The sequence below is a fragment of the Battus philenor genome, unplaced genomic scaffold (assembly GCF_028537555.1).
Source record: "Battus philenor isolate CCGP_79_NKW_IND1 unplaced genomic scaffold, ilBatPhil1.0.hap1 SCAF_20, whole genome shotgun sequence".
NCBI lineage: Eukaryota > Metazoa > Arthropoda > Insecta > Lepidoptera > Papilionidae > Battus > Battus philenor.
In genome coordinates, this window is record NW_027181683.1 from 6,107,945 (window position 1) to 6,126,019 (window position 18,075).

At 32.8% G+C, this 18,075-nt stretch overlaps 1 protein-coding gene across 1 annotated transcript in view; it reads right to left on the bottom strand.

Annotated features, from left to right (window-relative positions):
* Positions 1–698: 698 nt before the first annotated feature.
* The window catches only part of Syt7 (Synaptotagmin 7), a 353,549-nt gene continuing 336,172 nt past the window's right edge, over positions 699–18,075 (bottom strand). Inside the window, exons 5-10 of the mRNA XM_068765912.1 lie at positions 9,599–9,739; positions 8,147–8,323; positions 7,016–7,096; positions 4,875–5,043; positions 2,874–3,086; positions 699–982 (exon numbers count right to left, since the gene is read on the bottom strand). Coding sequence (XP_068622013.1) covers positions 882–982; positions 2,874–3,086; positions 4,875–5,043; positions 7,016–7,096; positions 8,147–8,323; positions 9,599–9,739 — 882 coding nt within the window. The 3' untranslated portion in view covers positions 699–881. The remainder of the gene's footprint in view (positions 983–2,873; positions 3,087–4,874; positions 5,044–7,015; positions 7,097–8,146; positions 8,324–9,598; positions 9,740–18,075) is intronic.

Below are 18,075 nucleotides of genomic sequence, written 5' to 3' on the forward strand. Positions count from 1 at the left end.
GAAAAAGTTTTTCCTTGAAACATTACACGGAAAGTAAGAGAAAAATGAAAAGGAGGCGAACGGGTGTCATTATCCTTTGTTAAGTTTCAAAATATCATTATAGAGGCCTCCAAGATTTTTATATTAATTTAAATGTACACAAGTACCTTAGAAAGTCAGACATTATATTCTTTAGCAAGAAACAATGCGATACGAGAAGACGCATACTAGCAAGTAGGAACGACTCAATGCTGAACAAAACGTCTTTCTGACCTTTCCTTTCGAATCTATAACTGATTTTATTTCACGGTCGATATTCCCAGACTGTGCCGGTTGATCAGATCGATTTATTACTTTTAATATTTAGGGTTGGAAAATGATTTCGATACATATATATGTGTTATCAAAAATATTTTAAAGATGTTATTTTAATTTTCTAGCTGGAAGCAGGTGATCAGTGCTTCGTATATTGTAAAATGTATTTTTTTATGTATAAATAATAAATTATAATTGTTTCTGTTATATGAAAATTAATGTTTATGAGAAACTAGACAACGTTTTTCAATTTTAGAAATATAGTTTTATGGCTGTTTATGAGGCAATTGAAGGGTTTAAACACAATGAAATATATAGCACGCGTTATTATAAAAGAGGTTACATATTTTTTCATTCACGGAAGAAAATAAAGTTGGGAATTAAAAATTAGATAATGCTCTTGATGAAAATCTGTCGAAGTAGGTCAGAAATTATAGATAAGAATAGATATAATAGCACAGACTTAGAAAGAACAAAGTGACTGAAGAATATTTTTTTCAAGAGGTTTTTTGATTTTTTTAACCGTTCAGTCTTATGACGTTTTGTTTTCTCTGTTAAAAATTTTGTTTTTCAAAACAATGACGAGATTACTCCGGTTTGAGGCGATGCCACTGCACGATGGTCTGCCGTGGCTTAGTTATCATGTCCTGCCAATGCTTGGTTTCAGTTGCGCCGGATCCGTTTTTACCTGGAATTGGATTAATTATTGATGAAAATGTGTTTATTTACTTATTGATATTATTAGCCACATTGGATTATTTAAAGTGGCAACTTGTATATATCATGGGAAGAATGCCAAAAGAGTACAATTAGTTAGAATATAGAATCCGTTTAAACTGAAGGGAGAAAAGGATGAGGATAATGTCTTTATCCTCATCCTTTTCCTTGACGCACTGATCTGCGAAGAGCCTATAACAAACTCAAGCAGGTTTTTTCAGGTTACTTTTAAAATAACCTTTGTACAGTTGTAAAGCAATTCATTCACAAGATGACATTACTTAACATTAACATTAAAATAATGTAATAAAATTTTTTGTAACAGTTTTTGTTTTATGAAAACTAATACAAAATAGTTTTAAGACATTACATGAGAGAGTATTGTACACATTTGTCCACAAAACATACCTTTAACAAGCATATCTTTATTTCTAGTTTATCTTATGTTAATCTCAATTAATAACATTCAATTTTTGATTGATATACTACATTGTCTTATATATTATAACATTTTCTATAAGAGAGTCTCTAGATCTTATATTATAGATTGCACACACAACTCTCTTTAGTTTAGTCTCATCAATTATATAGTAATGTTGAGGCTCAATAAATCTTTGACGAGGTTAAATAATTGTTACAGACTTTTAATACGTATTGAAAACACGTATTAAAACCACGTGTATAATCACATATATCTTTTAATCATAAAATAAAAATTGATGTTACAATTCTACTTAACTGTGTACGTATGTGTTAAAATATGACAGGCGCTTTTGAGTTAAGCATCTAAGTGGCGATTATGAATACGGATTATTTTGGATTTCACTCTGTAACTGTAAAGAAGAACTAACAACCATGTTGGCTTTCTTAGCTATTATACAGCAGTGTCTAGAGACCGCTTTCACTTACACCCTTTATGATTATTAAGACCATAGATGGTCATTCAGGCTGCCTCTTAGATCCTCCTGCCACTTAGATGGCTGCGCTGTATGCAACAGAATCTGCTTCTCTGAATTCTAAGCATACACGGTTAATGAATATCAGTGGTTACTAGAATCCAAGAGGACTACTAGGCAAGTTATTTTGGGTTTTCTACTACGGATCTGGTTTATAGTGTCTCATAATACGGTTAGTGCAGAGAACCCTCGCATCTCCACCGAAACCACGTGCTAATTATTTTTTCAATATAGGATTGATTACAGCTCTTGTTAAAGACAATTACAGGTGCTAACTGTTCGAAAAATCGATGCCTTATGTGATTCGGGGGGATTCATTTAAATTGAAAAAGCCTGGAAACGAACACGTCATCCCAAAGGTGTGCTTTCTTCTATGAAATCTTTTATAGTATTGTAATCCTTAGCACACGAACGTCTTTTTTTAAACTTTAAATTATCCAAAACCATTTGCGTGATGAGACAAAGCTTAAAAAAAATTTCTGAGAATCTATTGTAAGGCCACAAAAATATTTATTAGTTTGATGAAATCGAGTCTTTGGTATTCATAATTTATTACTTCTTCGCACCTTTACATAGTATAAATTCACAATTCCTGGGAAAGCTGATAATTTTTAATATAAAATAAAATACATTTTCCTAGGCGGGCAAGAGTCGATTGTGAATTAGCGGTACGAATACGTTAAAGCTGACAAGTAAAGAGTTCGAAACATTTTTATATTTATAATTTTTTTATTTTATCCTCCATTTCATCATTTTATCATCCTTAGACTAGCTTTTTAGAGTTTCAATTTCCTACTTCTCCGTTTCTGATTAAAATAACTAAACTAATTCTGTAGAACCAATAATTACATGCAGCTTCTTTTAAATATGGATAAAGTTTATGTTATAAATTGGTCATGTACTTACCGGCCAACAGTATTCTTCCGATCAATTCATTACGACCAATATTGTCGAAGTCCATGACCTGAACGTCAAGAGAACATTCTCTTATCTTCTCCCATGGCACATTGAAAGAGAATGAGTCATTGAAGACGGGGTTCAGGGTGCACTTGAAGATTGCCGTCTTGCGCTTCTCGATACGTTTGTCACCAAACTGCAGCCAAACTTTGACATATGGATCTGTAAGGAATAAACAAAAATGTATTTAAATGATTATTTACCACCCATTTGTACACATTTAAACAAATGTTGTCAAGATATACAAGATGATTAGTTATAGGTGTAAAAGCTTTGATGATAATGATGATAGCTCAGCGGTAGACGACTAAGACTTGCGATCGTAAGTCGCGGGTTTGACTCCTGGGATACGATATTATATAATTCACACTGTGTGCATTAATTATACGGGATTGCCACAATTAACAAACAAATGTAAATTAATGTATGTTACACCTTATCCAAATTTCACTGGTTTCCAATTCTTTTTTTTTTTAAACATTAAAATTAATTGGTGTTTACTGTTTCTGTCCCTGCAGACTCGGTATTGTTGGCAATAGACATTCCAATAGAAATAATTGATATTCATTGATCACTTTATACAGTGATGTGTTTTGTTCGCAAATGAGCTACACATTCACCCTTGAAATCTTTTACATCTATAACCAATAAACCTGTGTATTACTGTTTTTTTAATTAAAATTTGCTTTATACTTCCTTGTAAAGAAACTAGGTATAATTCGAACTTTAACTTTAATACAGGAAATAATTGCGATTTGTAGTTTTATAATTATTTGTTTATGTTGCACGCCTATTCCTAAACTTTAGATCTCATTGTTGCAGATATAAAATCGACTTATTATTTCAAACGTACAGTTTCGTAATATAAAGTTATCACGTTTCTTTTAAAATAACTCTTATATTAATGATGATTATAAAAGATTGTAATGATCTCACATAATAAAGCTATTTTGGCAGAGACTTAAAATAATAAAAAAACATACATTATTTTTGATAAAAATTTTAATCGATTTAGATATAATATTTCATTAGTCATTAATTTTTTTGCAAAAATTCAAGGATTACGTAATAAAATCCGCATCATTTTGGACAAAAACATGAAAAATTGGAGGGATGTCAATATTTACAAAAAAGAATATTGTGCGCATAAACCGATTTTTAACAGTAATGAAGGGCATAAAATAATTGCAACTAACTCCTTAACTATCGAAAGGTGGATATTCGATTTTGGCTGCACTGACTTAAATATCAATTTGAATTGGAATTCCAAATTCAAATTTTCATTTTCATTTAATTCAACTTATAGCTAACGTAAAAATTATTTTTCATTGTTTTTGCGTCATTTCATTTTATTCTGGCTTTATACTTTTTCCAATTAAAACAAAATAGACCAAGGCCATACTCACATTGACACACTTATTTAATAACCCAACTGATGTTATTCATTATTTCCTTTTTACATCCAAAACAAATGCTTGATTTTTTCATTTAATTTTAGTCAAGGTCATATTTTGTTTAATAATTAGATTTAGTTACGTACAGTATATAATTAGCCTCTCAAATAATTCCTGCAAATTTTTGATTTTTCTAAATCACTGAAATTAATGTTTATAATGAAATAGGCTTCGCTGGGTAATAAATTTCTTTAACATGTTTTTATTACGAATCACTGAGTTTCCTTTCCAACGGCCAGCCCTAAAAAGGCAGGGTAATAACTCAAATAGTCCAGTTTCCGCAAAACGAGACTCATTTAATTGGTCGGAGTGCCTACTGCAAGATGGTATCTTGATTTATATATACAGCGGAGAGAAGTTTTCAAGGCAAAAATATGAAAAAGCGTAATAAAATATAGACATATTTTGTCATTATTTTAATAACAATGTTTTGTTTAATTTTTTTATTCGTGCCATTTTAAGTATAATTCATATTGTAGGAGTAATTCTGCTTTACCTGATTTCCCATTAATATCCTTGGCTTTCAAGTTCCGTGCCTTCAGTAGAGTGAGTGTAAGCACGCTGTTGCTGGGATGATAGCAGAGTGAAGTTAGGAGCTCGCCGCACTTGTCCTTTGCGGGAGGCTTCAATGCTTTCCAGAACGATGGCTTCTCACTGAAGTCCACCTGAGGTTAATTAACAAGTTATTTATTCGTCAAATCTTATGTTTAATATAGTTCGCTATAATGTTACCGAAAGATTATATTTATTCAGAAATCTTGAGCCTGTAGTTAGCCTTGTAAGGCTGTCACAATGTCATGTAACTTAAGGCTCGTGAGCTAACAAACCTAGACCCTAACATTAAATTACTATTTAAAACTAAATGCCCTGGCGCATCGGTGTGCTGCGTAGTCCTCGATGCAATGCCGTCGTTCTTGCCGCCACTCACCGTTACTTGTCCCGAAGTCCTTCTTCTCCTTGGTATCTTATTTTTGGTGGGCCTTTTAGCTTGGGCGTGTTGTTCTCTGGTTTTTTTAGGAGGCGTCTTTTGATTCATTTCGGGATCGGTGCATCTTAGTCCAGTAATGCGTGGCGTGGGCTACGCTTTTTTATAGTCGGCATATTTATGGGCGCAGCGAGACCTGGGGGGACAAGTATCGGCTGCTCCGTTTCGTTAGTTTGTTTCTTTCTTCCGTGTCGTTTATCCAATTCTTCATCTGGCTTTTCTATGACACGACGTAGCAGGTTTTGAAGCAATTTATTAAAAGTAGTATCTGACAACAGTAGTAGAAAGGAGCTCCGGCTATGGTTCCCCGCTACGGTAACCTCACAGAGCGTCAATCTAAGCCATCTAAAAGATGAGCGGCAATATATAACGCGGTGAAATAACCATAGTAACAGTTCAAACCTCCCGAGGGAGTCTCCGTACTGAAATACCAAAGAAAGGTACTGAAGAAAGTTTTGAGCCAAACGGCTTATGCGTTTTTTTTTAAAATCAAAACCGGCGAAGTTGTTCATGTTATTAAACAAACGTAATTTTTTTATTTATTTATAAAGCGTATACTACCATAAAAATGTATACAAGTTGATATTGCTTCATCGATAAAGCGAAGATCGTAACATAATAAATATATACGAAAACTTGAAATATTTAGTTAAAAATAATGTAAATTTTGTTTGACATTTTAATCGCATCTCATCATCAACATTGATTTCATCCGCCGTAGGACGTTAACTGCTTGACATAGACTTCCTCCACCGCCTAGCACCGGATTGTAGCGATTCGCATCCATGGTCGTTCGTCGCAACAAGATTGTCGTGGACGCCTATACTGTGGTTGCCGGTTCGACTTCACTACAGAACCTTAACGCCGCTGGGGCAATTTTATTAACGCGATGCCCACGGATAATTGCATATAATTTAATCTAATGTAGTTTAAAAAACGAGTAAGGGTACGATTACCTTTTAAGTATAATTGAAGTTAGCAAAAAGGAAAAGGAATTAAATGTATCACAATAGAATCCAAAATTAGCGTTTTGTAACTAAAGGGAGTTTCTAAATTGCCGAGCGAGAAATTATCTTAAAGTTTTAGTCATTTAGACAGTCAAATAATTTTCAAGTACATTCGTTTCTATGTAACGAAATATCATTGTTTTAAGTAAGTTATTTAAACGTAAAGTTAACAATGGTTTATTACTTATGTGATGTATAATATGAATGGTTAAGAAAAAGAACACACACACACACACATATCTATATACATATATATATATACACAAATATATCTATATGCATTAGCAGTTGCTGATTGAAATAGTGATAACGAAAGTTACCGAGATAGCCTTACGAATGTGCAAGTTCAAGTGCCAGAGGGTTGGCTACGGACTATAGATCGGCAAACGCGGTGTAAAATGTAGACAAAGTAGATAGATAACTTTAATAATGTCATAGGAAGGGCTGGATGCAGGCCCCCTTCAAAAGGTCCTATTAGAAAAGTACGAGGGTGGCCAATATCCACCCCACACCTCAAATGATAAAATTGAAACAAGTATTGACATGATTTTGTATTTTTTCAAAATATTGGTCAAAATTTTTCTTTGAATACTTTATTGAAAGTTTTCATACCCATTGATTATTAATTGAATATAATGAATTTACCTGACAAAGCGGCAAGAAGACTTCGCCAATGGAGTCATCTCTGGAGAAGCGGTCGTAATCAAACACGTGCAGATGCAATACCTGAAAAGTATACAATTTAATAATTTGCTTTCATAAATTCAAAATTAGTGGAAAAAAATTAATTATATTAAATCAATAGACATTATCTGTTTGTCGAAAACTTCAACTTTAACAGTAAGTAGAAAGTCAGTCTTCGTCACAAAGCGACAGATAAAAGAGCGTTGGAATTGCGTTAGACAATAAGCGCAGTTTATTCAAAGAGAGGTAATAGACTATCTCAATGACATTGATACAAATAATTCATTGTATACGAGAGAATATTCTTTTTTTAATTTTTGAAAGAAATAACTACGCGAAAAAATCGATTCTTATTATAAAAGTAATTTCACAGTGACCAGTTGAGGGCATACTTCCGACAGCAGCGGCTAATTCACTACATTTTTAACACGACATTGTCGAACGAAGTAATTTTGATTGCGTTTTAATTCCAGTTAAAGAAGTTGGTATGTATTATCTTCGTCGCCGTATCAGCCAATGTACGTTCGCTGCAAGGCATAGGCCTATCTCAAAGATATCAATGGAAGGTTTGGATGGCGGGCTGGCTAACGCGGTGTGGTTTAAGGGTACTCAGAGGACGTTGCTGCCCATTCTAGAAACTTGTGATTTGTATAAGATTGTGTCCCGGGAATCGAATCCGCGACTGCTTTTTACGACAACTCTGTAATCATAAGCTCTAAAGGCTTGATATTAAGTAGAAATATTACTTTCTCTGAGTAGAGGTCAACAGATTTTAAGAAATTCCACCCACAAGGGCTGTTTATGAACAAACGCATGTATCAAATTGTTGCTCTTTTAGGTATAAAATTTAACTAAAACATTTTTTTGGCATGTAAAAAATTATCAAGAAGAGATTTTATGAAATTACACCCACAAAATGCAGTGCAGGCCACGCGAAGTAGGCAGGAAAAGCTATCAATATAGAAAGTTTTTTTTAAACAAATTTCTTTACATAATCATTCTTTTACTATGCAGTTATTCAGTTTGCTGTACTATATAGGCATGTACAGCACAGTGATGTTGGTAAGACCGCTAGTTAAGGATTTTTCATACCCGACTTTGCAGCTTTTGAATCGGGAAGCCTTCGAAATAGAAGGTCTCATTCCAACGCGGGTTGAGTGTGCGGCGTTTGATCTTTGTCTCCAACCGGTGTTTCTTGTCTGGCAGCAACGTTACACGCACGTAGGGATCTGACGTCCCGCTTAAATCCTTCGCTGGCAGCTCCTTGCCCTGGATTATATAAGTTATTTTTTAATATTCCCTAATTAAATTAATTATTTAATTTACCTTAAAAATTACACTAACAACATGAAAATTAAAAACATAATTAGACACAAAGTGTAATGTATTTAGTGCCGTGATAATGTGTGTATGGATATCGTTTTCTCGAGATATTTTAATAGGTCTTAGGGTGGTCAAACTGTTGGAACTATTGGTTGCTGGTGCCTTAAGGGTTTGGAGAGGAGACAACGGACCTGCAAACGTAGTTTAGGGCGTCCACGCACAAATTAGATAGACGACTTTGTTAAGGTCATCGGAAAAGGCTGGATGCAAGCAAATTTCCACTGGACCTGTCCATCAGTGGACGTCCAACAGCTGCAATGGTGATGATGATAACCGTGTAGTATTATTGTAATTCTTCCGTTTTATAAATAATTATTCTATTTGATGATATTATCTCATTATTTATTTCGAAAAAAGAATATAACTTTTCGTAAAGCTATTTGGTGGATGTAAAATGAACAAGTTGTTAGTTTTCAAAATTCACAAAGTATTAACTTTTTGAGAAAAAAATGCATGTACATCGTAAAATAAGACAAGTTATTACAAGTGTCTGCTATAAACGACAATTTTTTTTTAAAACTATTTTTTATTAATAACAAATTATTTTATGATAATTGAACATTATGAAGATCATGTTCATATGATCAGGTGTTTGCTATAACAATTGACATCTAGTTTGTAAGCTTCATATGCGGTTTACTTATTAGCGAACAGATAATAGAAATGCTTGTATTTGTATGTTAAATGTATAAAAAAAAGTATGTGCAGTATTTTTGTTATTAAATAATTATGTTCACGGAATATATGAAGACGTGGTGAGGCACAAATGATGGAATGTTACAATAAAAATATTTTTGTTTAACAAAAATGAGTAGTTACGCAAAATAATTATAAAATTAGTTAAACCTTTGTGGACAATCATGTACGGTAATACAAAACATAGTACATTTAACAATAAAGTAATCCTGTTATAGTGTAAATGATTTTCTATTGATTATAAAATTTGACAATGAATTGCTAGACCACAGAAAAGACCACAAAAATATAGTCGTTTTAGTTTGATGTGTTCTCTACTGGGATTTTATCATTTTAGGAAAATGACTATAATTTTCATCGTAGGGCCCTTCCTTTATTCTTCTAATGACAATCATAAATGGTCACTGTAAATGATTCTATGAGAATAATATCGTGAATGAATTAATAAATGGTTTTTAACATTACCTGTATGATCTTCAATATCAGAGTTGTGTTCTGGAAGTCGTACTCAAGCGAGAAATGTATTTGTCCCACGTTCTCTGAGGGCTCCGAGTTGTCGATATACATGTCCACCAGCGAGATGGAACGGTTCTGCAGGAACGCCATCTGTCAGTCCAGAGTGGAAACACTTTAAAGTGGTGTCACAATGGACTGTTAAGTTAATGCGCTTTTGCTATTGTACATCAATCGTCGTACAGACCATTTTGAATTGACGTTTTAAAAGGTTTGTTCAATGTAACAATGATCAGTGTAGACGTATAATATATTAGATTTTCTGCATTGCTACATAGGTTGATCCTTAGATAAAACAACGCGTCTGTTATAGAAAAAATATTTTTTTACATAAATAAAATAAGTTTAATTCAATTAACCATAGAGAAATTTAGTTTAATATTTATTTTAAGAGATGTTTAAAAAAATATTAGGATTAACAACTGACGTACAATAACACATATTAAAATAAAACAAGCTCCTAAAATGGTCTAAGTTTGGGGTAGGGAAACGTGATAAAGGCAAATAGTTTATCGTTAAGGCGAAAACAAAACCACATTCTGTAATTATAAATTATATTTTGTTTAAAAAATTATTCGTGTTCAATTAATATTTCGTAATTAGTAACTGTTTAATTAAGCAGGATTTTTGTGCCTTTTTATAACACAGAACTATTTTATATTGAGTAATAATTTAATAAGATATCTGAAATAAAAAAAATATTAATTAAACACTTTAGCTTTTATAATTTATATTGTGTGAAATCAAACAAAAACGTGGAAATTAATATTTGTGTGCAATTTGTTGTTTTTAACAAATTAGTTAAGTCAAAACTATAAAAAAATGTTCGAAATCCACTTCCAAGTCTTGAATTTGATAATATAAGTATGTTAAGGCAGAAAAATGTATTAAAACCTATTTAATTTTGATGTCATTTTAATTTCATAAGGTTTTTATTAAACATTTAATAAAAACTCTCATGTAATTTTCGTTAGCTGGGCGCGTGCGAAACATTGATCACAATATGCATAAATGAAAAACACACGTTGTAATAAATTAATTGGTTGCAATTAATAAACAGAGCAACCAAATTTGTTAGGTTAATTATGTCATTAATTGCCGACATTTGCGCCTCGCTAACGAAAAAATATAATTTTTACGATATGCGATAAACATGTTAAAAGTTCAATGAATATATTTACACACGAGGTTTTTTTTTAAGAAAAAAATAGCCACTAATTATTTTCTAGTCTAGATCTAAAGTCATCTGTTAAATTTTTATGTTTAAATGAAATAAATAGATCGCTAATTCGGAAGTCAAACACAAATGTTTTCTTCTGTGTTTGGTTCTCAATATCTTATTCTAAAGCGCGACTCATGACATTTTTTGTTCTTTGTTAATTATCGTAGTAATAATAAATATATCGTATACAAAAGAGATAAGTGAGATCCGCAAAAAAAATTGTGTCGTACATTGAGTCGCACTTTACGCAAACAATTTTTTAAAATGGATATGTGCTCTACTTATCTATAATTGTTGAAGTAATTCTATCTTCCTAAATCTAAAGTATATTTATAAATAAATTGATATAATAGTAAATAATTTAAATGTTTCGCTCTAAAAATAATTAATTCTTCAAGCTCTACTGTCGACCAATTCAAACCGTGTATTAAAAACGTGTATTTAATTTTTAAAGCTATTGTCATATCTAAATTACATGTTTATTGATATATTTACATTAATCAGTAAATAAAAAAGTAAATCCAGTATAGAAATAATAAAAGCAAAATTAGCTGCAAATAAGCGGGCTATTTAAATTCCGAAGCATTTATATCACATGAAGTAGAAAAAGTTAATAATAGTGCGACATAGCGTAGAATTAAAGCCTGTTTCTATTGATTAAATAGTTTTCCTCTATTTTTTCTTTATACAACCTCTTCTACCTACCATTTTTGAAGGAGAAAGCATGGAAAAAGAATCCATAGTTTAGAAAAGTCCACAAAATCAAAGAAGAAAAAGAAAGAAAAACACACAGATTAGAAAAAATAGCCTGGCAACTCTATGATTTATTAACTACACTACACTCGTAACACTAGAATCGTTTTCTACGTACAGCCTCACACAAATATACGTATTAATAAAACATATTAAAATTTATGAAACTTTAGAGCAACATTTAACTCCTCATCGAAATACTCTGCTATTCGTATTGGATTTAGTTTTGTATTTGTTATTCGATAACGTCAATATTGTTTATAAGTCGTGAACATATAATTTTACCATCCTTGTATGCTTATTCTATTATGAACAATCCATTAAGTTCATATGTACTTCATTCGTGAGGGATACCATATTGAACACAAACACTTACTATTACGTTTTTTTATTTATCTTAAAATAAAAACTCCAAGTTCAAAGTATATTGAAATAAAAATAGAGTGAATCTAAATAATTTAAATACATTATTAATTTTACTTACACGATTCCATACTTAAATGCAACATATATTTATATTTATTAAATATATTTCCAACGTATAGGTTGTTGATATTATCTCTTTTATACGTGACGCATTGACCGATATGGATTATACAAAGTATAAGTATATTTAAATCCAACGTATGAGAAGAAACAAAAATTAAAATGAACGATTATTAATTTCAATTGTACACATTCGAAAAGTTTTAGTTGACAGACGTTCCAGGAGTACGCGTACTTGTGCCTTGGTGACCGTATTCGCTTGTTCATTACCGCAAGAATAAGTACTTTAAAATCACCGCGCAAGTACACCATCGATCCAACCGGATTGAAATTTTGCTTGAAGCACGTCTCGGCTTGCACGATTGGTAGCACACCAAGCCGCGAGCCATTTTATTTTTCATGATCCAAAGCGACTGCATATGTGACGTATTTTTAGATCATTTCTTGTTTCGCATTTGAGAAATTTAAATGCGTGTAATATTTATTTAATTTCAGATCTTTGAAACCAACGGATTTTTATTTGTCTGAGATTTAGACGATCCAAAGTATTCGATATAGCCCAGCGGATTAGCAAGTTGAAATGACAGTATGCAGGCCACATAGCGTACAAAGCATACACACACACACACCCACACACACACACACACACATATATATATATATATATATATATATATATATATATGTGTGTGTATGCTAAATAAATATATATGTATGTTTACGTATATGTATATTAACGTGATTGTGCTTCACACATTTGTTTTTTAATTAATTGAATGTAATAACGAAAATACCTAAGCACATTCAGTACGCCGCAGGTTAAACATTAATGTACACGAAATCAAAATATTCTTATGCGTCGCTACTAATTTATACCGGTGTGATTGATTCTGACCCTCACAAGTCGGATCGGGATAAATAATTCAGCAGAAACGGCGCCAATAAACGTCCGTATGAGGGAATATTAAGCTTTTTCCAAGCGATCCGCCTTTGAGGCGTATTCGCGAAAATATGTGGTGGATCTTAAATGTACGAAGATTTCTGATATTTATGTTTTCTTTTATTCCAACGTTTTCGTGGTACTATAACTCACACCTCTATCAAAGATAATCATCTTTAAAAGAGAGAGCTGTTGTTCCCAAGAAACCCCCTGGTCGGTATATTGTTTAACTATTTAATGTTTAGTAAAACTAAAATTTTTGCAACAACCACCATTCTAGGAAGTAACAAGAAGGCAATTAGGAAAAGAGAGATTAGGAAAATGCCTCTTTTCTCTCTTTCTAGTCTACTCTTTTTAACATCGTCAACTAGCCGTTTTCATCATTTGCGTTCCGCTGTTTGAAATATTGCAGAACTAATTAGTGATTTAAGCTTCCGAAATATCTTATTTTCCAATTATTAGGACTACAGTATCTTTTTCCAGGCACTTGGCTACATATTTGAGTTAATTTTGCAAATATACAGTGACTGTGTGTACGTAACAGAAGGTACTTTTACTAGATACTCTTGGGACTTTTGTTCAAAAGTATGATAATTTTTTAATTCTGATTTGTCTAAATTTATAATAATTGAATATCTTAATATAATTTAATGCATCTTAATATATTCTATATCACTGCTGGAATAATCTCAGTTGTTAGTAATTTTTAATATTGACTGTATCTGACTTCAAAAATCACATGAACACGTGTCATTCAGACGACAATGCAAAGTTGCATTCTTATTAGTAAATGCACACTTAATGTCGCGCCAAGATGAGTCGAGATATATCAGGTATTCCATGCTGTATATACATTGCAAACAGGACGTACACAATCTCTGAGTGATTTCTACTTTCAGTTCTCTTACTATTAAACGTTAGCTTGGTTTTTCTCTTCGCTTCGTTTTTCCTCTTTCGAATTTAGTATTACAGCACCAATTTGTACTGTTTTGCAAAGAAAAAGTGCAGATTGTAACGGGAAGAGTTATAATTGTTTTATTTTAAATAAACCACATTGGGTTTATACAGCTTTCGTTTTGCGGATTTCTGAAATAACTCCTATTTGTTCAAACAACGACAAGAACCGAATATGAATAATTTATGCAGCGCTCCCGACCTCTGTCGCTGCGTATGAGTAATTTATAAGAGCATACATATTTGCCGGCGTGTCGGCTAACTAAGCAGTTAAGGAGATTTGACTTGTGATTCATGTTACTTGCTGCACCATACAAATGGTGGTACCGTCGGTGATTACAAATTGCTGTACCAGTACAAACTTCACGCTGTAAAAACGTATTCCTATTTAATTTTAAATAACTCAGTTAAAATATTTTTCAATTTTAAAATCACAGGATCATCGAAAAATAGATCAGCGAATTTAATTCGTATTTTTAAATGTAAATAGGAAATTTTTACTCTCTTCTCTCTCTTCTTCCTTCCCTTTTCCCTTTATTTGGGGTCGGGTCTCCTTATTAATTTGCGCCAGGCCACTCTATCCTGGGTTGTCCCTGCATCAAGTTGAAGGGTTTCCAGTTCCTTTCTGATATTAGACCACCACGTAGCTTTTGGACGCCCTCTCCCTCTTGGGAATTCTGGGAGGCTTAAGGCAGTTTTTACCACATGGTTATCTGGTTTCCGTTGTATGTGGCCATACCATCGTAATTTTTTTTTTCTGTAATTTGCTGGGGATCGGAGCTACCTTAAACGAACCTCTGATATATTCGTTCCGTATTTTGTCCATTCTAGTGACGCCACCCGACCATCTAAGCATCTTCATCTCATTGACATGAAGTGTTTGCTCGTGTCTCTAACTTACAGTCCAACATTCCGAGCCGTAGAGCATAGCTGGTCTGACAACTGCTTTGTAGACTTTACCCTTGGTCTTAATGGGCATACGGTTATCACATAGAACGCCTGACACTTCCCTCCACTTCATCCATGCAGTTTGTACCCTGTTCTTGACATCAGCGGTCTGCATCGATACTTAAGGTCGACCCTAGGTACCTGAACTTAGTGACGGATGGTATTGGAATGCCACTGAAGTTCAGATTGCTATGGCCTTGTGTTGGTGTTGGTGCAAATGCACAGTGCATGTGTTCCGTTTTGGATCTACTTATGCGGAGGCCGTTGGATTCTAGTTCTCTAATCCATAGGTTCAGGTCTCTCTGCAAATCATCCGCTGATTTGTTTGCAAGAACAATATCATCTGCATATAGAATTTTTACTACCGTAAATAAATCAATATCATAACTATTTTAGCCAAATCACGTCTACTGCTGTATATAGATCCTATACAGCATAGATCATAGATTTAAAATAGGTGGGATTGCAAGTGGTCTGCATTCAATGTCTTCTAACGATTTTAACAATGCCGTCTGTACGCATTTTTTGGAGGCGTCCTATGATGCACTTGCCTGTCCGAGGTCTACAAGATGGTGATGATGAAGTAAAAAAACTAAATAAGGTAATCCAAAACGTTTGCTCAATATAATTGGATAAGTATCCCTATTTTAGGCTTGGAAGAGAACTTCCTATTTTTAATTTCCTCAATCTGTACAAAATTTTCTCATCCAGGTCTATTCTATTAAACCTGTGGAATTTTATTCATTAAATCTGCTTGAATGGTACTGCTTGAACTGGCACAGGTGCTACGTTTTTTCTCTGTTCCTTCATTTAATTCAAGGCGTGCGTGCAGTATGGAGCTAATCACCGACATTGTGTCTATTACAGGAAGCTTTTTGTGTTATTTGGCTCGTGAAACGGTGTAACTTATAACAGTGTAACGTAATTTTAGTTATCAGTGTACCATGTATTACAAAAACTATACGTCATGCTAGTCTTTCGTGAAAATCGGTAGAACTTTTAAAATAACCGGGTAGTTGTTGACAAGACGTATTCGCCAATAAGTACTGCCTAGATGTATTTCGAATTCAAGTATCGTCTATACATGTAAAGGGGATTAAATGTATCCTATTTAGCAGTCTACTAAAAGAAAAGAATCTACTAACTAAATCTACTTAAAGAAAAGTTGAAGGAATTGTATTTAACTATATTAACTTATTGATGTAATTTTTAATTACATTTATATTAAGAAGTAAGCAGTTCCTTTTCAAACAATCTATATACTATGCCTTCATTTTCAGTAGTAGCTATACCCTCAAAATTTGACGTAAGATATAATGTATCCTAAAATAAACCTTGGTAGGCTTATGATTCGAGTATTAAATAATTCATATACAACACCCCGACCTTTGTCTGGGGTTCTGCACGTTATTAATGAATAGCGAGAACATCTCTGTTGGCGTCCGTTAACAAACTGTTAATGTTTAGTCCGCCCCTAAAACCGACTGCGGTAATTCTGTTGCTCCGATTTGGAATAGATTTCTAGAATTTAATACATTCATAAACAATAAATTAAGACCAAACATTAAAATTTCTATAATTATCATTATTTTCATAAAACTTCGACTGCTGAAGCAGCCAATTTTAACAAGGTCATCCTATCCTCCTTGCGGGCAAATGTCCCACGCTGTGCCTGCCGGTCAGTAGTTAGAACCTCAGAACTTAATGGCTTCATGAGCCAACATTTTATAAGCATCTCAAAATAATGTTTATAAACACATCTTAGCGCACGATTCTATACAGGAATGTTAATTTGAGAAAATGTTCCAAAATTATTCGACATCCTAGATAAAGATACAAAGAAAATTTTGGAGTAGAAACCCAGTATAATAATACAAAAAAATGCCTGTGGAGTATTTAACTATGATTACTTCTAGTAAACACATAAACATCTATACATTTCATTAACTTTCGATTTATTAATATTCTAATATAATCAATAAATATACACGTATTCGCGATTATTATGAAAATAAATAAATCAGACAAAGATCATACGATATACTTTCATGTAATAAAAGAAGAAAGTGCCTGGATTGTACCTTTTGTCACACACACAGTATCTATACCTGTAACAGCTTAATGCACACACAGCGCCTCGCGCCAAGATGAGTTGATCATCAATATAAATGATATAGATAATATAAAAATTTAGGCTGTAAGAATTATTGTTGTAACGTTTCTTTTGACATATGAGAAAGTATTAGAGAAAGTATATATTAGAGAAAGTATAGGGAATTATTATTTCAAATGTGGACTTTGAGACATTTGACACGTCTTACATATCTTATATATGAATACTATTTTTTTAGGGGTTTTTCATCATAAAACTGAGAAGCGGTGATGTTACAAAATATATTCCATAAATCAACGTCAAAGCGATATCGGTTCATATTTTTATTATGGTTTACAAAAGGGTTATTTATAATAAAATGAAATTTAAAAAAATATTATAAAACTAGAGAAAGTTAAACTAATAGGAACAACATCAACAAGTGAATTATCTACTTATTTTAAGGGCAAAAATTTTAGAAAAACGAGACAATTTTTTTTTAATTTAAAAATAAATTCTTAGGCTAGTCATTACTTAATTTAGACTTGGCGTTTATTTATGTGAAATCCTTTATAATATAAGCATTAAATCGGTTAGGTATTGAACCTGCTCCAAATTGCTAACGACTCTGCACAATAAACAAATAGATTCGACTTAGATGCAACGTTATTAAGTCGAAATATGTATTATTGAAGCTGCTCCAATACAAAGTGCAGTCATCAATATTCACGACGAAATGAATCGACACGTCGTCATGATTACAATAAATCAAATGACGTCTATATGATTCATAACTCTGGTAATTTGAAGGAAAATAAAAGCTTTTCATTTTGAGACTTAGGAGATATAACCTCCTCTACCTCGTGGTTGTAAGTTAATTTTGCACGCCAACGCATTTTAATATAACGGTAGGTAAGCCGCAGAAACCTAAATTGTAAAGGTATAAAGAAAGCGACGCTGAAATAAGGGTAGGGTTGGAAAACAGTCCAGTAAATTAGAGCGGCGTCTAAAGAAGACAGTGGGGTTCTAATGAG